Source organism: Colletotrichum gloeosporioides (genome assembly GCF_011800055.1).
Source record: "Colletotrichum gloeosporioides strain Lc1 chromosome Unknown consensus_40, whole genome shotgun sequence".
NCBI classification, from domain to species: Eukaryota; Fungi; Ascomycota; class Sordariomycetes; order Glomerellales; family Glomerellaceae; genus Colletotrichum; species Colletotrichum gloeosporioides.
Genome location: NW_025544685.1, coordinates 489,431 through 512,191, shown reverse-complemented (window position 1 = coordinate 512,191; position 22,761 = coordinate 489,431). Strand labels below are relative to the sequence as shown.

General features: G+C 52.9%; 9 protein-coding genes and 1 pseudogene across 10 annotated transcripts; 3 read left to right on the top strand and 7 right to left on the bottom strand.

Moving 5' to 3' along the window:
• Positions 1-1,051: 1,051 nt before the first annotated feature.
• Positions 1,052-2,770, top strand: GCG54_00005185 (uncharacterized protein; the record flags this gene model as incomplete). The annotated part of the gene is made up of 5 exons (XM_045405214.1): positions 1,052-1,157; positions 1,237-1,310; positions 1,706-2,193; positions 2,255-2,319; positions 2,379-2,770. 5 exons carry the CDS (start codon positions 1,052-1,054, stop codon positions 2,768-2,770), a joined length of 1,125 nt encoding a protein of 374 aa, XP_045264978.1.
• Positions 2,771-3,120: 350 nt separating this feature from the next.
• On the bottom strand, positions 3,121-4,282 carry GCG54_00005184 (AB hydrolase superfamily protein B1A11.02; the record flags this gene model as incomplete). Its single annotated transcript, XM_045405213.1, has 3 exons — positions 3,121-4,089; positions 4,137-4,152; positions 4,230-4,282. The coding sequence occupies 3 exons, from the start codon at positions 4,280-4,282 to the stop codon at positions 3,121-3,123; spliced, it is 1,038 nt and encodes a 345-aa protein (XP_045264977.1).
• Positions 4,283-4,749: 467 nt separating this feature from the next.
• GCG54_00005183 (uncharacterized protein) lies at positions 4,750-6,972 on the bottom strand (the record flags this gene model as incomplete). Its single annotated transcript, XM_045405212.1, has 7 exons — positions 4,750-5,339; positions 5,403-5,542; positions 5,596-5,799; positions 5,849-6,489; positions 6,540-6,718; positions 6,766-6,840; positions 6,894-6,972. The coding sequence occupies 7 exons, from the start codon at positions 6,970-6,972 to the stop codon at positions 4,750-4,752; spliced, it is 1,908 nt and encodes a 635-aa protein (XP_045264976.1).
• A 787-nt stretch (positions 6,973-7,759) lies between these two features.
• On the top strand, positions 7,760-9,447 carry GCG54_00005182 (Succinate--hydroxymethylglutarate CoA-transferase; the record flags this gene model as incomplete). The annotated part of the gene is made up of 2 exons (XM_045405211.1): positions 7,760-8,957; positions 9,011-9,447. The coding sequence occupies 2 exons, from the start codon at positions 7,760-7,762 to the stop codon at positions 9,445-9,447; spliced, it is 1,635 nt and encodes a 544-aa protein (XP_045264975.1).
• Positions 9,448-9,460: 13 nt separating this feature from the next.
• Positions 9,461-11,755, bottom strand: GCG54_00005181 (annotated as a pseudogene). The gene is made up of 3 exons: positions 11,493-11,755; positions 10,048-11,317; positions 9,461-9,977 (listed from the first exon to the last, which is right to left on the bottom strand). Coding segments are annotated over exons 1-3 (2,050 nt in total).
• Positions 11,756-12,586: 831 nt separating this feature from the next.
• On the bottom strand, positions 12,587-12,978 carry GCG54_00005180 (uncharacterized protein; the record flags this gene model as incomplete). The annotated part of the gene is made up of 2 exons (XM_045405210.1): positions 12,587-12,891; positions 12,966-12,978. 2 exons carry the CDS (start codon positions 12,976-12,978, stop codon positions 12,587-12,589), a joined length of 318 nt encoding a protein of 105 aa, XP_045264974.1.
• A 791-nt stretch (positions 12,979-13,769) lies between these two features.
• Positions 13,770-15,217, bottom strand: GCG54_00005179 (Metal tolerance protein 4; the record flags this gene model as incomplete). Its single annotated transcript, XM_045405209.1, has 4 exons — positions 13,770-13,811; positions 13,902-14,116; positions 14,178-14,432; positions 14,482-15,217. 4 exons carry the CDS (start codon positions 15,215-15,217, stop codon positions 13,770-13,772), a joined length of 1,248 nt encoding a protein of 415 aa, XP_045264973.1.
• A 1,069-nt stretch (positions 15,218-16,286) lies between these two features.
• GCG54_00005178 (uncharacterized protein) lies at positions 16,287-18,396 on the bottom strand (the record flags this gene model as incomplete). The annotated part of the gene is made up of 3 exons (XM_045405208.1): positions 16,287-17,427; positions 17,478-17,723; positions 17,774-18,396. 3 exons carry the CDS (start codon positions 18,394-18,396, stop codon positions 16,287-16,289), a joined length of 2,010 nt encoding a protein of 669 aa, XP_045264972.1.
• A 2,552-nt stretch (positions 18,397-20,948) lies between these two features.
• Positions 20,949-21,963, top strand: GCG54_00005177 (Rhamnogalacturonan acetylesterase; the record flags this gene model as incomplete). Its single annotated transcript, XM_045405207.1, has 4 exons — positions 20,949-21,098; positions 21,154-21,322; positions 21,376-21,454; positions 21,507-21,963. The coding sequence occupies 4 exons, from the start codon at positions 20,949-20,951 to the stop codon at positions 21,961-21,963; spliced, it is 855 nt and encodes a 284-aa protein (XP_045264971.1).
• A 249-nt stretch (positions 21,964-22,212) lies between these two features.
• Positions 22,213-22,473, bottom strand: GCG54_00005176 (uncharacterized protein; the record flags this gene model as incomplete). The annotated part of the gene is made up of 1 exon (XM_045405206.1): positions 22,213-22,473. One exon carries the CDS (start codon positions 22,471-22,473, stop codon positions 22,213-22,215), a length of 261 nt encoding a protein of 86 aa, XP_045264970.1.
• Positions 22,474-22,761: the final 288 nt, after the last annotated feature.

The window sequence follows — 22,761 nt, the reverse complement described above, 5'->3', positions numbered from 1 at the left end:
CTGCAGCGCGCCAAGAGGTCTTTGAGGCAAATCATTGAGCGAGCAGGACCATCGTCAAGGAGCATGAACCTGACGAAAACATTAGACCGGAGATGTATCCGGGTCACTGGCTGCTTCAATCACAGAAACCGAAAGATCAGATAACCTTTATTATGTGTTGCTCCCGACCTTGGGCGCGGTTTTCAGTGCCAATACTGACTCTGCGGCTCTTACTCATCGATGTTGTTCCGTTCACGACCATCGGAACATGCCAAAAAGATACCACAAGCTCCGTCTTGGCCATTTCAAGTTCGTGAGCATCCAGATTCAGTGGGGTCTCACCACAGTCTGAGGCCTTATGCGGAGCAATAATGTCCGCCTGATCTCGCCATCTCATTACCCAATGAGGGGTGGTCGGCTTCGATTGCCATAGGGCTGCGTCTTTGATTTAAACTTCAGTGTCAGCCCCAGGCTAGAAGCTACATGAAACCATGTAACAAACCGAAGCGAGAGCGGGACAAGAGCATTCGCTCTAACATCTGATCATAGGAAGTCTCTCGCAGATTGTGACGCAGACTCGCTGTCTGAGCGCAGTTTTACTTCCGACGCTTGATGCCGGGTAGCCATCTCGAATGCACCTAGAACAAAATCAGTGGCTGCCAACTGCTGTCCAGTCTGACCAGCGTTGCATCGAGAAACCGTTGAAAGTTAGATCGGAGAAACCAAATGAAAGTTATGCACATCATGTAGAATGTCTGCATGTTATCATTTCAAAGAGCCTCCTGGACGAGCTGTCTTGGCAGTAAAGGGATAAACAAGAAACATTGAATGGCTCTAGGCTACCTGGGACGCTTCGTCCATTGCGGTGTTTCATAGGCCAAGGGCATTCTGATGATCTAAACTCCGAAGAACTGACTCACCTAGCCTACACATCCTTGCTGATTCCTCTAAGGCATCTGGTGAAGAAGGCAGTCTTTTCACCCAACACAGTCAATCAGCTCATAATAGAGTTCATTCATCAGATAACCTCTTCACTCCATCGGCTACTTCCCGGGGCATGACACCTTGCATCATGGTCTGGACTTCCGTGGAAGTGGCCAAGTCGAGTTCTATCGCCGACATGCGTCCTCTCAGGGTGACATATCCCGACAGCGGCCTCCCCGGCTCATCGCTATCGAGTGTCTCTCTCAGCACCCAAGACCGCACTTCCCGCTCACCCGCCTCACCGGGCACAAACAACCCGCCTCCCTCCCGTAGCCGTGCGCCGCAAGATGAACCTTAATGAAGCGCGCGAGTTCCAGGCGGTGGCACCGGCTCTCGGGGATATCATAGTGTGTCCAGGACGACCTGGGTCGACCTCTTTTGATATCTGGGAGGATGTCGCTGTCTCTGTGCGTCGGATGGCTCCTACTTTATCCTAGAGCCATCCTGGCTACCTCACTCATTTCACGACTTGACGCCCGCAGTCGACTCGCGTTGGCGCCGGGGCTGGAAGGCATCACTCGATGGAATAGCGATGGCTCAGATCGAGACGCGAGGGCCATTGATCGGAGGAATAACGTGGTTTCTCTGCTTCTTTTGTGGCGCTTTTCTGGCTTTGCGTATATACGCAAAATTGAGTCGGCATCAGAAGCTGTGGTGGGATGATTGGATCCTGATATTCTCATGGGTAAAGTTACCGATACAACAGTCTGGTCAAAGAACCTTGTGCTAACTTAATGTTTAGACATGTCTCCTCGTCGAGTCCATCATCACCCAATTGGGAATTAATCTTGGTTTCGGCCGCCACTTTTACGATGTCAACCCTCAGACAAATCTCCTCACGATAGCGATGTACACCTCCATCGGCGCCTCGATATCATGTTTTGCCTCGACTGGCAGCAAAGTTGGGTTCGGTGTAACGTTGCTGCGTCTTACAAGTGGATGGTCTAGGGGCTTCGTATGGTTTGCCGTGGTTACTTTGACACTTGTGATGTTGCCAAGTGCAACTCTCACATGGCTCAAGTGCACGCCGATACAGAAGAACTTCAACAGACAGATGGAGGGCACCTGTTGGGATGAATCAATTACCCTCAACTACGGGATCTTCAACGCCGCATGGTGTGCTGCTATGGACTTCTTGTTGGCTCTGGTTCCTTGGAAGCTCATCTGGGGAATGCGCATGCGTAAGCACGAGAAGCTTGGCATTTGTGTGGCTATGAGTCTTGGATGGCTGTAAGTCCATTCTTGTGCTGGCTAAATCATTGAATCTGGAAGCTGACATATTCTTCAACAGGTCTGGTGTCTGCGCTATCACAAAAGGAGTGTATCTTGTCCAACTCGAACAAGGGGACTTTTTCTGTACGTGTAACACCTCTGACTAGTGGGCTTCTAGTCTCAGCTATTGACTATTTTTTCAGTTAACGGTATGGACGTTACGATTTGGACAGCCGTCGAGACAGCAACCGCCATTGTTGCTAGTTCAATACCAGTCCTGCGAGTATTTTTCAGAGAAAAGGCATCAACGCTTGGATACGAAAAGAGCAACAATGAGAATTCGAACGATGTCGTGCTGAACACATACCACACCAGGGTCGTCGACTTGTCGGTCGCAACAGACACATCTAAGCCACCGGATGAAAATGCAAAAGAGGCAAAGGCGGACGAAACCCGGAGAAATACAATTCTCCCCGAGATCAGGGAGTTTGAACCGCTATATGACGAAATAATGAGAGAGAAATGCTTCGATGTTGAAAGCCAAAACGGAAGTCGAAAAGACGAAATCACAGAGAAGAACGACATGTCGGCTTAGGAGGTTCAAGCCCATGATAATTGGATATAGGGATGAAGACGTTTGAAGACAACGTCTCAGTCACCGATGACAATGCAGACGTCCAACAGATTGATGACGGACCACAGAGACGTATCATGGGCCAGGTCACATCACACAAGAGCGGACAGCACACTTCAAGGGGCAAATCAGAAGGAGACATGATCCTTGAATTTTACTGATGGAGGTACCCAATGGTACAAATAGCAGAACTCAATAAGAGTAACGAGTCACAGTTTCTTGGTGGGTCTTTGCAGATTATCAGGAGAAATAATATTTATATACATAATTCGATTCGCAAGGTTTGGGTGCTGGTTTGTAGAGAAATGCATCTAGACCGACATGATGGGGTTCACGGCAAGCTCTTGCGTGATTACTTCCTCGTTGGGAGTTTCCTCTCCCAGTAGCCAAGCTAACCCATTAAAGGTATCAAAATGACACTTGGTGGACAGCTTGCAAGGGAACATGATGTGACCGTGAGGAGCTCCGGGATAGATATCCAACCTAGTCTTGACCCCATGATCCCTCAGAACTCTCTCATACACTAAACCGTCATCTCTCAAAGGGTCCGTACCACAGACCTGGAAATAGACAGGTGGCATCCCTTTGTGAGGATCCTTGGCATTGAAAGGTGAGAGGTCAGGCGACTTCATGTCTGCGGAGTAAGCAAGCCCCATGAACTCCATACTAGCCTTGTCAATAACCGGCCCTGCCGCGTTCTGCTCCCTCGAGAACCAAACGTCCTTGTACTTAGCAGGCACGATTTCTTCCTCTAGTATGTAGGGGATAGAGAGCCAAACTCCTGTGAGGCTTGGGTTAAGCCCTTCATCGAGAGACTTTTGAGCTGTGACTGCGGCCAGATTACCACCAGCAGAGGCTCCTCCCAGGATGAAGCCCACGGCTGGGTCACCGCCAAAGGTGTGCGCGTTTGCTGCAATCCACTTGAGGCTGTCCCACACATCATTGGGTGCTGTCGGGAACTTGTGGGCCGGAGCCAGGCGATACGATACGTTGACGACGACGGCATTGAACAGCTTCGCAGCGATGCGCGCGTAGGGGCTCAGTTGAGTGCAGTCTCCCATGATGAAGCCACCCCCGTAGACGAACACGAGTACCGGGTGCTTCCCATCTGGCGAGGGGGGCTTATGGATGCGAGTCTCCGACTGGTAGCCATCTCTCATGGGGATTTTGATGGAGTATTCGATGTCCGAGTCTTGGCGTGCTGTCTTTGCCGCCTCCATCATCTCGCGCATCACATCCTGGGTCCCGCCAAACGAAGGCATTGGGTGGGCTTTGATGAACTGGCCATGTTAGTAGGGTGACAGAAGTGTCTCGATTCCAGACCAACCGCTTCAATCTCGGGACTGTTTGAATATTAGCTCGTGGCCCAAAACTGGAGCGCTTGGCATATCTGAAGTTCTGAATCTTGTTGGTCACATACTCAATGGTTCCCAATGGCTCAATCTTCTCTCTGGTATCATACTCCATGTTCATGACTGAAAGCAATGTCTTTTATAATTACTAGTGTTGGTGGGTTTGGCGTTGATAGTAATGAGACCTCACTCGGCAGACTCAGACTGAGTGATAGTATTGCAGCTTCATCGAATTTGGGAGCTAACGACGCGTATGGAATTATATGAACATAGCCTATTTCTACCCCGCAATATCCCACAGCTGGCCGCCTGAATGACGATTTTCCTGTTTTAGGGGTAACATAGTGTGTGAAGAATCCCGGTACTATTGCCGTTCTTGGATCGGTTTCGGGGTGTCGGGGACAAGGAAATTCCCGTAAACTCTCCCAACTCCGTTCAATGCTGGGTGCTAGCTAAGCAGTCGGGTATAGATATGGGATGAACCAATGGTTCATGAATGAAATTGTGATTTGAGATTTCTGAAATTGTGATAATTTGTGCAATTTCGATTTTCCTTTGACAAATCTCACAATTGCCGAAATAATAGAGCTAGAGTCTACTTGGTTGAAGACCACTGGACGGTGTATCCAAGATAGAGACCGGAACTTCCACCTCCTTGTCCCGGAAGTAGTCAATGAATCCCTTCCCAAATCCGTCCAGTCGCTTAGAGCTACTGACACCTCGCCCAAGGATGCCATAGACAACAAAGTGCACGGCGAAAATGCCCGGGAACTCAACTCGCTCGATGGAGAAGTCTGTTTGCCAATCGTTCCCCATCATCTGTTGTACATTGACACGAGACATGTACGAACGCAGCCAGTCCCATTGGGCCTGTGTTTGAACATACAATCCGAAATTCAGATTAGCTCCCTTGTCTCCAGAGCGCCCATGGGCAACTTGACCAAGACGAACGGTTTTCAGGTCGCCTTGGATCTTGAAAGGTGCTTTGGTGTCATACGATTCACGATCCCCAAGATCCTCAAACTTGGGCGGTGGTGTCGTATCATGGGATGTCGTTGTGCCGTCCGGATTCACGAAATGGAAACGCTCCTCGAGATCGTTCTGCCGCCATAGTGCGGGATAATATGCAAGATAAGGACGTGGAGCTAAGGCGCGCGAGTCCAACGAGGCGTGAAAACCTAAAATTTTTCCTTCAGCAATACCGTTCGGTGGTCCTACAGCGTAAAACATGCAATACTAACCGGAATAGTGCCGCAAGGAAATGTCACGCACGGCGCGGTTGATCGCGTTGAGGGCATCCGCCTTGGTCGACTGGGCAAAAACGCGGATGTAAATCGTGTTACTGTTCTGATTCATCGGATTGGCTGCAGGAACACCAAGTCTGTGGCATGATTCTGTTAGAAGACATGTCAAGTTGATCCGTGGATATCATACCGTTGAAACTCTAAAACGTCAAATTCTTTCAAAGTTTTATCCCCGATCAGGGCCCTGATCTGCTTTTCAAAGAGGGCAGCCTTCCTTTCGTAAGAATGACCCGTAGCGTTGAACAGAGCCTGGAGCTCATAGCCACCCTTGTAAAAGACGGCAAGCTTTGTGGTATCAGGTGGCGGAGCACCACGTACCCCAGAAACACGAATCCTGCAAGGGGTTTAGCATCTCGCTCACAGTCGCAGTGATGGTAGCTTACCTATTCTCCTCCACCTGCTCCATCACAACGCCATCCAAGTATGCCTTTACATCGCTGTTGAGGTAGGCATTGCCCTGAAGCTCGTACAAAAGCTGGCTTCTACAGGTATCAACAGTCACCATACCACCTGTACCAGCATGCTTCGTAATGACGCATGTTCCGTCTTGTGAAATCTCTGCAATCGGAAAACCCGGACTGACGAAGTTGTCGAGGTCGAAGTTTTCAAACCCTGAGAAGTTCCCCCCAGTGACATATGCCGAACACTCGATCAAGTGCCCGGCGACGAGAGCCCCTGCTAGTTCATCGTAGCTCGTGTTGTTCCAAGACCACCAGTACCACGCGCAAGCGATGACGGGGCTCGCATCCGAAGCCCGGCCGCATATGACTATGTCGGCGCCCTTCTGCAGGGCCTCATAAATGGCATGGGCGCCGAGATAGGCATTGGCTGAGACAATTTCTCTCGGCTCTCTGTCTTTCTTGGTGAACATAAAAGACTCGGAAGTCAAGGTGACATGCTGGTTAGCAGAGTCAAGATGAGCCAGCGCTTCCTCTTTTTGCTGAGGCATATGTTTTCCCAATTTCGGTAGGACATTATCCCCAGAGACATAGGCGACTTTCAGGTCATAGCCTCTTTCACGGACCTTGACCGGGGTCAGTTGTCAAGGGAGTCTATGGAGTTAGAGTTACGCACTAATTCGGCCACTTTCGAGGCAAGGCCTCCGGGATTGAGAGCTCCTCCGTTGATTGCAACCTTGATGCGTTTATCCGCAATAACGTCAATGGCCTGCAGCAAGCCTTCCCAGGCAGTCTCTTCATAGCCGTTGTGCTTTCCTTGTGCGTACGCCTCGGCATTGTTGGCCATGTTCACCTCTGAGATCTCGTTAGGATAACTCTTTAGAAGGATGAACGATGAGTACCCGCTAGGTAATCGCCGGTGATGAAATCGACATCTCCGAGAGTCGCCTGTTTGTACATTTCTCTTGGCGGGTCGCCTGTAGGTCTTGTTAGCACAGTTGACCAGACCGCAAAGCTGACAATGCCCTACCATGGTAGCCAGAGCAGTTCGCTATCCGAACAGGCCTGATGCCCCTAGAGCCACTTCTCCTTTCATCGTTTGAAACCATATTGAGCTACGGGATCTTTTCCCGGAGTGGTATTGAGTGAATGATGTACGAATGCACTCTTATTCCACCTGGCTATCAAAGCGATGCCGAGTTGAGGCGGTGATGAGTTTAAAGCAATGCAGCGAGGCACCAGGATCAGGACTGACACGGACTTCTCTGACTCGCCTCCAATCAATGGTCTCGGCTAAACAAGTCCGAAGTATGTGACCGCTCTACGTGGTTGTCGTCGGGGTTCCTTTTGGTACGTCATGGAGTGGGCTCGCCCTCAACTAGTCCCAAAACTCCGGCGCCCAAGCTCCAATGCCAGAACTCCGCGCCCCAAAACTCCGGTGCCAAAACTCCGACTCCATAATGGGTGGCCCAGGCTTTTGACAATTGCCTCGGCTCGTACAAGCGATGCGCTGTCCAAAACTAAATAGTTGGTGATGAAGATCCTGGAATAAGGATGTTGTTGGAGAGAAGTGGATATAGGCTTTGAAGATTACCCAAAAACAGCGTGCTTATGCCAAGCAAACAATACCGACGTCGAGCCCGATATCGAAATCCGTCAGACAACGGTTGCATTCGGCCGAGGGATGCAAGTCGACGTTGCCCACCGCCGGAGTTTTGGCATGAAACAGTGTGGATCGTACGGGTCTTCTGACTCGGACTAGTGAACGATTTCCGTATCATGACCGCAAGTATCGGTGTGAATCTTCATCATTAAAATGGCGTGCACCCAGAGAGCAAAACGGCTGGCGGACTCTCGGACTCATTAAAGTCCAGCTTTGGGATAGCATCAACCACCATGTCACCCTACACCATCTCCGCCGAGGCAACTCGCATCCTGAACGACGTCTTACTTGCCGACCCTGGCCTCAACCTCCCAGATTCCTTCAAAGACGCCGCCAAGAAAGTCAAATTCGTCGCAGACGACGACAAACCATTCGTCCTCACCCCGCTGAAGATCACGGAGTCATGCGCCTCTCTCACAGCCCTATTGGCCACAGCAGCCAACGTCGCCGCCGCGGAGCGTTACGGCATCGAGCTGCAGGATGTTCAGGTGAACACCGACGCCGCGACTCTGTTCCTGGAATCCGTCTTGCTGCCCAGAGTTGGCGGCAAGTCGTTCGTGCAGCATCCCCAAATGATGAAGGAGCTTTCAAAGATGGATCTGCACCGGATGTCGGATCCCATCAGACGGTACGCGACCAACGTGTACCAGACGAAGGACGGGCGGTGGTATCACCTGCACGGATCCATGAACGCCGAGCCCACGATGAAGATGATGGGTGTGAGCGATGTCGACGTCAGCCCCGAAGAGGCACTCAAGATCTACACCGACAAGGTCGCCCAGTGGGATTCCAAGGACATCGAGCAGACGGCCAATGAGCAGTACAGGCAAGCTGGCGTGATTTGCTACACGCCCGACGAGTTCTTTAGCAGCGAGCATGGCAAGATCATGTCGAAAGAGCCACTGTGGAGCGCTACCAAGATCCCGGCACCGCGGAAAGCCTGGCCCCAGGCAAAGGACCAATCTGGATTCAAGCCTCTTGCCGGTATCAGAATCATCGACTTCTCACGCGTCATCGCAGGCCCCGCGGTCTCAAAGCTTCTCAGCCTCCTTGGGGCCGATGTCCTTCGGGTCTCCTGCGACAAGCTGCCTGAGTACGCACCGACAATGGTGGACCTCCAGACGGGAAAGAGGGACACCAACCTGAATCTCAAGACGGAAGAGGGAAGAAGCGCGTTTGAAGAGCTTGTGAAGGGCGCAGACATTCTCGTAGACGGGTACCGCCCTGGGGTGTTGAAGAAGCTGGGGTTCGACAGTGCCACCCTACGCAAGCTCAGTCCCAGTCTCATCTACATGCGGGAGAACTGCTACGGATTTAAGGGCCCGCTCGCCCATCGATCCGGGTGGCAACAGATCAGCGACTGCTTGGTAGGATTGTCATATCTGCAGGGCAAGTTTCTCGGGCTCGAAGAGGCTGTTGTGCCATTGCTCCGTAAGTATACCTCCTGCCCCTACATGATCTTGAATGATCTAACCATCTTTCAGCCAATTCCGACTACCAAACCGGATTGGTGGGTGCCACGGCTGCTGTCCAAGCCTTGCTGGCGCGAACGAAAGAGGACGCCACCTTTGACATTGACGTCAGCCTGACCCAGTATAATATCTGGTATTATCAGCTTGGACTGTATTCTGAGGACCAGCAACGGGAGCTACGAGCCCGCGACCCTGACTTCCTCCCACGCCATTACGACGACATGAGCGTGCTTGTTGGGAAGACGCACGCTTCATGGCAGAAGATCCGTCCCGATCTTTTCACGCACCCCGAGTACTTCTGGGACATGTCCGGGAAAGAGTACGGTCTTGAGGATGATATCAAGGTTTTAGCACCGGCATTCAAATTCTCATCAACCAGCCTCGGGTGGGAGGTGCCAACGGGAAGGAGGGGACGATCAAAGCCTGAATGGGTGTCTAAATTGTCGTAGCCTCTGAAATGGTTCATCCAAGAGGATCAAAGCTGTTGTCACCTAAAAGATAATCAAATTCCCAAGGAACAATATCTCTGTCCGTCATTGTTTGATCCCACGAGATGCAGTGGACGTCGGCGAATGAAATCTGTGCATTCGTGCTCAAGTCGGGTTCTGGCTCGAACCTGAATGGTGACGCGGCTCTCGGCGTGTTCTGCATAGAGTTTCTCAGGCTAGACGTCCGGCTTTCCGGAGCAGCTTCAGTACCGGCGGAAACTGTAACGGGCCGTTCCTGATCACGATCATCAATCTCAAACGACTCAACATGATGCGTTCTCACGGCTTTGATAGCAGCAGTGTAGACGCCCTGGCAAGCTGCCGTGACAGGTCTTAGATACGACTCTGTTTCCTGGTGTTCAAGCGAGACAAGACGCATGATGCCGTCCAAAATGAGGTCCAAATCGTCACCTGCAGTGGAGATACCCGGTCGACGCCGGAGGTGAAGAGACAGAACGATGATAGCTGTGACATTTATTGGGATAACGTCCCTGAGATCCCCAAATGTCAGTGCTGCCGAGTTTTTGCATATTGAAATGGAAGCATGTGTCGTTGACTTACCACCGAAAGCTTGTCCAGGTCTCCGGGACGAATGAGCCAATTTTTAATATTGACCTTGCGGCTTCAAGTGAGCGTTCGATCGACTTCGAAGAGGGTGTGCGAGGATTCTCGGAATTGCTGGACCTCTTCCATTCTACGTCGCTTTGAGCTCGATGAACCAGGATGACTGTGTGGTAGAATGTGTAATTGAGACGTAGAACTGAAGCTTGCTTCGTTAGCTCCGGATATCTTTGCAAATTTGGGCAGAGATCAAATGACAAACGCCATTCCTCTAAGTCTCGATGCAGATCTGTGGTTTTCCTCTTGACATCAACTGGCTGGAGGCCTTCGCTCAAGTAGATCTCTGAGTACAACTTCGCCTGGATGACCGCGAGCCGGGTCCCAGCGGAGAAGACCTTGGATGATGCAGCCATGGAGCTGCTATTGCTAAAGTCAGGCTGCGATTGGAGATCAGGTAGGTCCACGTCAAAGTCGCCAAAGTCTTGCGCGGGAGGTCTGCCTGTGCGCAAGCTGAGCTCTCTATCCAGGGAAAACGCCAGCCAGAATACGTTGATTCTTGTCGCCCTTTCCAGCGAACTCAGGGATGTGCCGCAATTCTTTCTGTGCAGTCCGATGGAGTGGGCAAGACGAATGGCATTTGCCACCAGCATGAAGCTGGGCTGCGGATTAGGGGTTCCCAGGAAGAACCAGGCGAGGGTCAATAGAGCCTGGACCGACATGAGTTGGGTTGCTCTCAGAAGAATGTCGAGAACGGTGTCCAGGGCGTTTGCCGCGTAGCTCCACATGAGCTCCTTATCCGTTGAAGTACCTTCTTCAACACGTCTGCGATGTGATATTGCGAGAACGGCATTGAATGCAGTCCACCAAGCTGGACTGCTTTCCGACTCTACAGAGTACTGTTGCCCTAGAAGGGCGATGAAGGCGGGCGGGTGGAAAAGAGGCAGTGCTATGTGGTCTTGCTCAAAAAAGGCATTTACTAATGACAAAGCCTCAGTCCACGTTGGAAGGGAACAGTGTAGCTTTCTCTCAAAGACGCCCTGTAGTTTGGGGTGAGTCCACAGAGACCAGGGCCCTGCTTCTGAATCTGGCCGCGCGGTCTTTTCGCGAGCGTTTGGAAGTTCCACTGGGACGGGTTGAGCTCGAAGCAATGAGATCGCTGATGAGGATCCTGAGCCGTGTTAGTATGCGGTTGGAAGCTCCGGAATAAGATGCAAGACGGCCATACCGAAATACCGTAAGTCTCGCCCTGCCCCCATCAACGAGTCTCGGCCTGCTTTCGATGGATCCTCAGCGGGTGTTGCCTCGGATGGAGACGCACTACCCACAAACGGTGGCCGCGAACTTGAGCTCCCTTCGGCCGAAAATCTCCGCGTTTGCTGCTGAGCACGTCTTTCGGTCTCATTCCTCTCTGCCCTAGTGCCGCGGTCTGGCGCTCCTGGGAAAACGCCCGGGGCAGCGGGTTGGCCAGCTTGTTGGCGGAGACGTTGTCGTCGTGCTGGCTTGCTGACGTCGGCATAGTTGCAGGGTGCCTGCAGACCCAGACACCTGCTGCAGACGGGCCTGGTACCATCACATTTCGCTTTCTTGGCGCGACAGAGATCGCATGCCTGGTCGATCTGTCAGTGTACGCGTATTCTTCTGCAAACATTAGTGGACTTGCCTTGGCGAATCGTCGTCTCCTATCCCCCGACGATACTGTGTCCGACATGTTTTGAGGAAAGGGATGGCTTCTGGCAGTTTGCATCAGAGGACGCGAGCCCCCGTAATGACTGCTGCCACAACCTTAGTCAGCTGTTCTTCCGGCGCTTTCAGTGGGGTTGACAGAGCGCTGGCGCCCCGCTCCCCCATTGGCCGGCGGAAGCGCCTCCAAGTGGTTCTCGACGACAACTTATGAAAGGACCCATGGAACAATTTCGTGATGAGCCTCAAAAGTCTTCGACCCAGTTATTTTTCCACATATACTGCGATAATCTAAATGGGAAATCATCCAGCGGTTAGGGGTAAAAAGTTGAAATGGCAAAAGAATCCGCTTGAACCCTTCAACTCCAACGATCGAATAATGGATCACCAGGGCGCTACGAATGCGCTGACCTGACCGCTGGGCCATTTTGTTCTTCTCGTCGGTTGAGAGCAAAGAAAAAGATTCAGACTTATGTAGGTTGTCGCCTGATGTCGGCAGCATGTGTCCCAAGACAGACATTTCAAACTTCCTCAAGAGTCAAAGGCAAGAGCGCCCTTCCACCGCATCTGCTTCTCCATGACTGCTCTTCTCTCACTTAGACCTCCTACTTCCTCACTCACTCACGCCATCACAGTTTCAAAGTTCGCCTGAAAATTTGACAATGTGATTTGTCCCTGGTATTTTTGGCGTCTGATTTACTGATGTGACCAAAAGTGAAGCTGCAGCTCTTTCTATCTCAGCTTCCACCTTCCCAAAAGCCCCATCATCCAAGCTCATGTTCTTTCCCAAGCATCATCATCCCTTCTCCAAAGACCTCGAGTAGTGTCCATGTTCATCGAAGTTCACCCCAAAGTGGCTTTAGGCAGTGGCCTCCTTGGTAGCAGCAGCGCCACCATCCTTCTTCTCAATGCCGGGGGCAGTGAAGTCGCAAGTGCACCAGCAGGCGTTCTCGCAGCTCTGGTCGTACTTGTCCTTCCGGAAGCGGCCGTCGTTGGTGCAGACGTAGTTGTAGGGCGACTTCTCGCAGTACCAGTTGCCGAGGGGGCACTGGATGTAGCAGCCGCGCTTGTCGAGCTGGCGGAGCTCGGGGTTGGTGGCAGCCTTGTGCTCGGTGGACATGACGAAGGCATTGGCGGTGGCGGCGAGGCCAGTGGTGAGGAGGGCTGTTGTGAAGTTTCAGTCAGATGTGAACGCTTTTTTTGGTTTTTGATGCAGTGGCGCGTGGAAGGGGACTTACTGGAGAACTTCATCTTGATGGGCAGTGAGAAGTGAGTTGGTTTGTGAAGGGATTGTTATTATGTTGTGATGTGATGTGAAGTGGTTTTGGTTTTCACAAAGCTGTGGTGTCAAAGTGGGTGAAGGTGAAGGGTTGAGAGTGAAACGTTTTCAACTGGAGGTCTTTTTAAGAAAGGTTGTGGGGAGTTGATTCAGTTGAGAATAAACAAGTTAAACTTGCTTCACCTGCTGGAAGGAATTAGGGCTGGTGGGTGAAGGGAAAATCTCACCTTTTGACCGCCTAGCTTAGGTGTTTGCTGGTTTGATATTGTTCGTGAAGGTGCAGGACCGCCAGCCGCACCTTCCCAAGACTCGAAACCTCCTGAGAGGGGTTCGTTGAAATACACACACATCAGGTGAGAGGTAAGAAGTAGCAATCATGACCTCCATTGTGTCATATTGCGATGGATGGACACAAAGGAAGTGACAGTCTGTGACCTTGGGCTTGCAGTCTGGTCTCTCCCTGTGCAAACATGATAAACTTGTCACAGCAACAAAGACTCCAGGGGTTGAGACAAGATCACCTTCCTGCAAGCCAAACAGCAAAGTTGTCACACTCCAATTGGACTTTCAACTTTGGAATACAGCACGTTATGCTTCTCAAGTCCCATGACTAATCTTGACAATCTATCCAATGACCTTTTATGATGATGCAAGTTCACGCCTTTTCCAGCCCTGCCATACGCTTGCCCCCAAACACCAAACACGAGAGTCGAGCCGCTTGCTTCTGGCGTACCCCGAGTCCATGAGATTAAGAATGGTTTGTTCAACCATCCATTGGAGATGACATCTTGTGCTGCGTCGTGACCTATCACAGGTTTTTCTTCAAGTCATGCTCCTGAATCAGGGTCAGCAGGGAAAATCCTCTGCGGAGCAAAGTCTGATGAGAGGCACTCACAGGCTTGTGACTCGTCTCGTAGTCAATGTGGACATACGCCCTCTCGACGCCAGGAAGCTTCTCAATCTTGATCTGCAGCGCCTCCGCCACGTCGTGCGCGATCTCCAACTTCTCGTGGCGGTCCATGACGATGTCAATCTCGACAATGTAGCGCGGGCCGCTGTGGTAAGCGCGGACGGTGTCAATCTGCTTGACGTCGGGGGAGTGTGTCATCGCTGGCCAGGATTAGCAAACAACGCACCCAAATTGACAAACATAAGTTGCTGAATGACCTACCGATGTAAGTGATGAGCTGTAGGAACTCAGGCTCCGCAGACACGCCAATCAACAGCTGGAACTCCTCGTAAGCAGTCCGCAGCCAGAGTCCGGCGATTAGGAATGAGAGGATGATGGCGCCCATCGGGTCGATCCACCACTTGATCTTGCTGCCGGCGGAGAAGGTGAAGATACCGAAGCCGTTGATGAAGAGATCGTTGCGGTGGTCGCGCCAGAGGATCTCGACCTGAGAGTAGATGTGCTTGATGGACCAGCCTGTGCTCTGTCAGCATTCAACCCTCAACAGAAAAAGGCCCAGACTCACAGTAGAGGAAGAGACAAAACTTGGTCCCAAACGCAATCGCCACAGCAATCACACTGGTCAGGTTGAACTCATTCGTCTCCGAGTCCGAGCCCGCGGCCAGATCCCTCGCAGACATAACAATCAACACCAAACTCACACTAAACATGATGAACGAAAATACAATATTCCCCGCCGTCGAGATGCGCGCCCGGCCAGACGGGTACTTTTGCGTGTCAACCTTCTTCACCGCGCGGTGCGAGAGCATGAGCATAATCCCGGACAGCGGGTCGAACACGGAGTCGGCCATGGTCGTGAACAGCGACAGCGAGCCGGACGAGATGGCAGCGTACAGCTGGAGAGCGGACAGCACGACGTTCGCGGCCAGGCTACCCTTGACGGCGATCTGGTACTTGACGTTGTTGTCACCCTGCGTCTCCTTCGCCTCGCGCTCGTGATCGTCGACGGACTTGAGCAGGGCGCGGATCTTTGTGTTCTGCGTGCGGTAGAAGTCCTGCAGCTTGGCCTCCTTGGCGCCGCCGCGCGTGAAGTTGTGGTGGATGCGCCTGCGGGCCGAGTTGGAGGCCGGGCGGGCGCTGAGCAGGCCGATGTCGGTTTCTGACTTGATGTGCGTGCCCAGGTTGTAAGGGTCGTTGAGCTCGGAGGAGGAGAAGGAGCGGGACTCGGGGTCGGCGCTGGCGGCGTTGAGGGAGGTTAGGTCTATGCCCGTGCTCGGGGCTGTTTTTGTGATTGTAGACATTGTCGAGGTGTCTTCAGGGGGTTGTATTGAGGAAATTAAGTGAGGATTAAGTGAAGTTGGCGATGATGAAGTCGGTGGTGATGGTTGAGGATATCAAAGGAATAAGAGGATGAATTAAGGTGGGAAAGTCGACCCGGGGGAAAGAGAGAGGACAGGCAAGTCCAATCGGGGACGGGGGATGCAGTGGCAGGATTTGACGAGGTGCCGGGTGCCTGAGGGATATTTAAGCGAGAATGACAGCTAGCTACCCCGGCCACTCGCGTAAAAACCCCTCCCTCTGATCGCTCTCTCAACTTCGCGTTTGAATGCACCAGCTCCCAAATTCGGCTTGGACCAGGCAGAATACCGCCCGCGTTTGCCCTCTTTAGGACACCGACTTGCAAATCTGGAGGGGCGATGAGATTAAGCTGAGATTTGGTCGGCTGCAAAGTGCCGTGAGGTTCCCGCCAAAGAGGGCACGTGGGCGCGAGATGGATGTGGAGAGGCCGCCTGGGAGACTGGTGTCGCCACGAAGAGATCTTGCTAAAGGGCGTTGTGTCACTTGCGTGGGTGCTTTTTCAATTGTTCAGGCGTTGTGTAATTTGAGTTTGCCGCCGTCAGCACCGTTGGCGTGAGGCAGCCGGTGAGCCAAGATCGCCGTCATGACGTACCCTGTCCTCATCACCTAGGCGCAGCGTCTACCAACGGCGAACACGTCGTTTGTCAGCTCCCCCGCATTGAACAAGGGTGAACTTCCTTCCATGTCCACGACTTGCAGTAGCCGCATGCAACAGACGCATCGCCAAGGAAGCCAGAGAAAGTCTCGATTTATTGGTCACAGCACGTGAGCGTAAACTTGCTCTCGTGTCAGAGTTGCGGTGCCGGTCTCTATGCTTGGATCTACAGCAAGTATCCCGCCTGCCGTCCAGTCCAGGCCAAATCAAACCCCCGCAGACGCCAGCCATGTAAAAGGAGAGAGAAGACCGTGTCTTCATGCATCATGTACAGTCGCGTGCCTAGAACGCACCCCACGTTCCCGTCTGCGGTTTGCAGAAACTCGTCCATGGCCCCGTAGTAATGAGAGCTGAATCTATTGAAGCTCCGCTTGCCCGTTACCATTGGGGCTAGGTGTCGCCCGTCCGATGATCATCTGCTTGAACGGCCGGGCCATGGCCTTGATGACAGGCCTCACGTCCGGTGGCTCCGGCAACGAGGACAGCGTCAAAGACCGCACCTTTTCAATGACCTCGCCCGTGTCGCTAGATATGGACGTCCGCTTGCCATGTGTCATTGCTCCTTGAACATCTTTGCCATGCCGGATGGATCCGCTAGGTGTGGCAGGTGTAATGAGAGTTTCGTCCAGCAGCGAGTGCCATCTGATGAGGTACACACCGGGCCCAGACATGCTCGACGAGTTGCCGTCCACTATCGTTTGCATCCGTGAGCGAGAGATGTTGTTGAGCTCTTTGAGGTAGTCGGCGTGAGCGTCGATTATCGGCAAGAGGGCTGCCTTCTTCTCTTCGGGCACCTGGTTGAAGATGCCGCCCAACCTCTCCTCGATGCTGTCGCCATTCTTCTGCTTGTGGAAGGCCACAAGAGAATCCTTGGCCCATTTCCTGAACTGGTCCATCACCTCGGGGCAGTTCTTGCTGACGGCGTGCAACCACTTGTAAAGAAGCTGCCTGTTGTTCTTGAGAAGCTGAACATAATCTTCTACCGTGGGCAGGGGAGGATCAGCCTCGTCTTTCGACTTGGCCTTCTTCGGCTTGCTCGTGGCAATGAGCTGATCGAGGAAAGTCTGGTAGTCCTTGACGTGGTCCGATAAATCCACCTTGTTGTGCACAGCGCGGATGATCGGGTCCATGCCGGCCACGGCGTCGCGGACTGCCTGCGTCAGGAGATCAGGGCTCTGCTTGCACAACACGTTGATAATTTCTTCCCGGTCGCGGATAGCGAGCTGCGCCGCATAGTACTCGAGGCACTGCTTGTGTTCGGCGTCGCTGACGTCCTCAAGAAGCTTCGGGTCGGTGGTCTCGAGAATGACGGCAACAACAGACTTGGATTCCCGCAAACTCCTTGCCCTGACGGTGTCGCGCTCGCTCTTGGGTGACTGGCAGTGTGCCTTGATGGCAGCAAGGGCGCCCTTGCTTGGGCCATCCTTTGCCTTGGATATCGTGTCGATCGTCTTTTTGAACTCGGCGCAGTCCCATCCGAGAATCACAGAAATCATTCTTTTGTCTGTCAGCATCACAGGCGCCATCGGCCAGAAACTGTGCCCTACCTTTGCATAAGATTCTGCCCGTCAGCAGCATTGGAGGTAATGCCGATCCAGTTCGAGACGCCGCCCACAGTCAGCTTCGCCAGGAAGATCTTCATCATGCCCGCAATCATGGTCGCCGCATTACCGATTCGCAGTGTTTGGCGAACCATGCCGTAGGGCACCATCTTGTGGAGATTATCCATCAGCTTGACGAGGTACTGCCCCTCGGGCGAAACGATCAAGACCTGGTGGCACAGCGTCGCAAGGCTGTTATACGTCAGCTTGAAATTCGACACTGCTGAGAATTGGGGACATACTGCAAGAGAATGTAGTCGCACGCTGCCCTCGTCATGGAAGAGTGTGTGTCAAATTCCTCGGTCTCGGCAAGGTAGTCCAGCAGCTCGTCGCAAAGGTTCTCGTAGACGAGGCCATGCATCGCATCGTCCCACGCGCGCATCAGATCCCCCGCATTCTGCAAATCATACTCCTTCGGCCTTGTCGCGGGGTCGCTGACGGGTCCGCCGCCGATCTGGCCCCGCGCAACGGTCTCGATGACGGTGGACGAGGCGGTGGCCAGGGTCTTTCTAGTGCCCAGGGCGCCCTTCTCGTAGCTTTCGGAGAGGTCGGCTTCGGCGAATTTCTTGATGAGGCCCTGCACGCGGACGCGCCAGAACTTGGGCACGATGGAGGAGACGCCCGGCAGGGGCAGGATAAACCTGGTGAACAGGGATTGCAGGAGCGGCGCCGAGGATTTCGAGGCGTAGACGACGGCCTCGTCGGGTTCGCTGGCCTTGGGGCTGACTGCGGCGAAGGGGTAGCCATAGTTGTCGATCGTCTCTGGCTGCTTGAACTGCTCGACTTCGCGGTAGGTCTCGAAGTGGGTGAGGATGTTGAAGAGAGCGCTCGTCTGCTCGGCAGTAAGGGGTGAAGAGGAGGCCATGGCTGCTTTCTCACGATGACGCAGCGGCCATCTGTGTCCTCAGTCTGAGCTTGGGAGAGTCCGGTGTTCCTGTATGGTCGCTCGCTCCGTAGATATAGATATCGGTGTCGCCTCTAAGAATGCGAAAAGGCAATATTACAGGAAGTGTATGTTGAGGAAGCGAGGTGTTTCGGTTTGGGAAAGTCCCCGCGATGCGATCGTGTTCGCTGCGCAGCTGCTTCAGTGCTTCGGTGCTCCGGGAAAACTGTGGGCCAGGCGCTGTGACGTCACCTGACTAGCTGTGGTTAAATCCTTTTTTCCTTTTTCTTTTTTGGTTCTTGCGGGAGGAGCTGGTCCGGGGGGGTGTTCACTTCTTATTTGTTTCTCACACTTAAGCACCAGGAGCACCTCTAGTAAGTGTTCATGGATCCAATGTTTCTAACCTTGGAACATGGCATCTATGCGACCCCGGCCCGTCCCTGTTCCCCTCCATTAGCTTGGGCGACCCTTAGCTTAGCCCACAGCAGCTCGGCAATCTGGACCTGCATGGGCCCAGATCTTGTGCTTCTGCAGCACAAACCAAGCAAAAGCTTCTGACACGGACACAGCTCACAGCATGTGCAGGGCCAATCTCCCGAGGCATTTCTCGCGCCTGGGTTTTCAGCTGGAGCAGCTGCATGCATCACATTACGTGTGTCTCATTCAATGCCTTGTGCTTTGAAGGTTTCATGGAAGGCCAGCACCCATTGGGTGTTCCATCGCATTGCTGTCTTTCATGGTACTGAACAGGTCGCTTAGAGGAGTATCTACGGGATTTTGGGGGATGGAGTGGCATTCTGGTATGTTGTGGTATAGTGCTCTGGCATTCCATCAGCAAACTTGCAACCTCATGATGCTACTAACCTGAAGAGGTCCGGACTTCCTGTCAGATAAAACCATCCTCCAAAAATCCTCCGAATGAGACGACCGGGGCTGACTCAAGCGTGGAACTGTAACTCAAACCACGTGTAAGAGCTCCCGAAATGTCAGCCCGTCGCGTTCCAGAGTCCCTCCGGCTTCTTCAGCTCGTGTTCGGCGACCCGCGACCGGCTCGCACTCCCGGGTCCCAACGCCGCTATCCGTATGCGAGCTCTAGGACCCCCCGCATTCAGGCGGTTTCGCGTTTCAATGCCTGGAAAGTCAATGTGCTCCCCCCATTGGAGGACGCGTCTGTGTCCGAGCACGAGCTCATTGCTTCATTGGGGAACAGTCTCTCAATGATACTTATCAACACGTCATGGTAATAATAGCAGCCGTCGAGAGTGTTCGTCTGGGGTGGTATCTACGTGGTGGATCCGGCAGCCTGGGTCTTTCATCATCGCCTCCACGTTAGGCGATCATCCACTGTTGGAGGTTTCGTCAGCGAAGGTCGACGAGCTTACCAACAAGAGCGACCGATTAGCTGCCAAGCCTGTGGGTTGAAACTTTATGCCCATAATCTCAAACTCAATGCTTTTTGAATGGAGAAAAATCCGTGCCGCGCATCTGCTCCGGGACTGCTTCATGGTCCGCATGAGAATGCGAGAATCAGCCTCATGGAACCACGTATGCCTGTCATTTCAGTTAACAAACATCAGTCGATGTCACAAGCTGTCAAGAACTCTCTCTACATCCGAGGCCACGCCTGGCAGGTGTCTGCCATTTGGACGTCGGACAATCAGATGCACCGAATGTCTTCCGTATCGAGGAGCGTGCTAACCTCATCTTTCACCAGAGAAGACGTGGCTGCGATGCTGGAGAAAACGAATGAATGAGATACTAGCGGCAGCTTACGACTCCAGACAGCGAGGCTCGTCAGCGGCGACGGCTTGGCACAGGACAGTCTTTCTGTAAGGGAGATTTGGAGCATTTTCTCAGCCGGCCAAGTCTTAAAATTCAAGGTTGCTTAATTGTCCTCGGCTTACGGAGTACCGTCGCAGCTATGGAGAGAGATCTCGCTTCAAGCTTCAATCCCCAAAGATAAGACCGAAGAAAGATGATCCGTTGAAAGTACGCCACCCGCATCGAAATTCCACTCAGCACATGATCATTTCCTCCCCGGATCAGACGGACCCTTCATTGTCAAATCCCCCGTGGGGTTCCCATCCGCCCGGGTTCGTTCGGTCGGTGATCGGCCGAAAGCTTAAAACGCAACTTTTCGGCCCTCATTCCGCCGACGAATACCCACCGCCGTCCACGAATGAAAGTAATTACCCCAAACATTCACTCACCGTCAGTCGGAGAGCTATCGTACATACAGTTAGCGGTCCCGCCTCAGAGATGAACCCTCTTGGGACAACGGCCGTGGCCAGGGTGCTACGCGGGGAACCTGCCAGGGGCAGAAGCCATCTCCGCAGACCGCTGCGGGGGAGACGATGCCACCTCCAGGTGTGCCTAATTGCCGAGATCCGTTGTCATGACATGATCTAACAGGGCGGCCGCAATAAAAAGAGAGCAGATTCTCGTTTTCTTGGCTGAACGATGTTTCTGTGCACCCAGTCTGTCACTATCGTCTTGTCCAGCATAATCGTCGGGGCCCCGAGTCATCATTGAAAATGAGGTTCTCTTGGAGCTCACTGCTGCTCGTTGCGAGCTCCGCGTTCAGTGTCTCGGCGCAATGCGACGAAGAGATCAAGCACACCGTTTGGCTTGCGGGCGACAGTACAATGGCGCCCGATGGCGGCCACAATGGCACGGAGGGATGGGTAAGTGAAGCTTCGGACCTTGGACAGTTTATATGATGCTAATGTAATCAATCAGGGCCAATATCTGCACTATTCGCTTGACTCTTCCAAGATCCGAGTCAACAACTCTGCGTATGCCGGCCGAAGTGCGCGAACATTCACGAGAGAGGGACGTTTCCAAAGGATCATCAACGAGGTGAAGGCAGGCGACTGGGTCGTGATTGAGTTTGGACACAATGACGGGCGTAAGTGTTGTTTCCTCACTAGGCTTGAGCGTGTCTGACGAAGATTCCACCAGCGGGCAACCCAGCCACCGATGTGAAGAGCCGCGTCGACTGCCCCGGCATCGGCAACGAAACATGCACCGCCATCTTCAAGTAAGCCACCTGCCCTCTGTCAAAGACACATCGCGTCTAACATCCCATTCAGCAACGCAACCGAGATCGTCCAGACGTACACGACCTACCTCCGCAACGCATCCTCCATCTTCCTCTCCCTCGGCGCAAAGGTCGTCATCTCCACCTCAACGCCCACGAACCCCTACCAGACCGGCAACTTCACGTGGACGCCCAGGATCTACTCGTGGTACTCATGGTACGTCGTCGAATCGCTGGGAGGCCCCGCAGCCGGCATCTACTACGTCCCGCACGCGGACTACTGCGTCCAAGCCCTGAAGCTCCAGGGCCCCGAGGCTGCCGTTGCCGGGTACCCGATGGACAACACGCACATGGCCCCAAAACTGGCGGACACATTCTCGCAGGCGTTCGTCTTGGGCGTGAAGTGTGGGACTTCGCCGCTGCAGCAGTATGTTGTCAACGCCACGTCGAGGATCGAAGGCCCGGATTTGGGGACGTGTCTGCCTGTGAATGCGACGCTGCCTATCTAGGCTGTGCGAGCTTGGGGATCAGACGCAGGCGTGAACGAGTAGAGACATATAAGTCACGCTTGTCTGGAGAAGATCAATTAGGTGGGATCATCACCATGTGCAAAGGATTAATGATATTGCTAGAAACTCAATGGGACTCTCAATTCAGGGCATGCTATTTAATCTTGATATGGAAGCAGTGTTTCGGGCCAGAAGTCATGAGCCCGAGAAGGCGTGAAACTCACATTCTATCAACGATTTTGCAGTGATCTAGTCATCGGAAGGGTGATGGTCCTCCATAGAGCCAATCGAATAGCACTCGTCGACGCCCAAAAAGTCAGTAGAGGGAGCGAAGGAGTAGGCGCGCTGGCAAGAAGAGCAGCAGACCAGGGTAGTGCGGCGGTCGCGCTCAATGACCATGCAGGATATGCCGTTTTTGTAGGAAGGGCAGTACACGTAGTCGGACTGTGATTGAGAGATGGTGTTACCGCATTGGCGGCACTGAGTAACGTAGAGAACGTAGTTGCACATGTTGATGATTCTGGAAGGGGTGGTGACTTAGCTGCTGTTCTTGGAGCTTTGGTGAGATTGAGCTGTGGTTGGATGTGTCTGTTTGGTCTGATGAGAAATGAGAGATGCAATTCAGCCTGTAAATGGTCCTTCTTAAGTATGCATCAGCCGCTGACTGGATCATGCTCAGTTGTCTTGAGTGAGTGATTCTGATTCAAGACAAGTATCATGTTGCACCAACGTTATACATGACCTAGGGCATTGTATTGTTCTCCTTCTGAAAGGGCCACTTAGTCAGGTAAAGGCGAA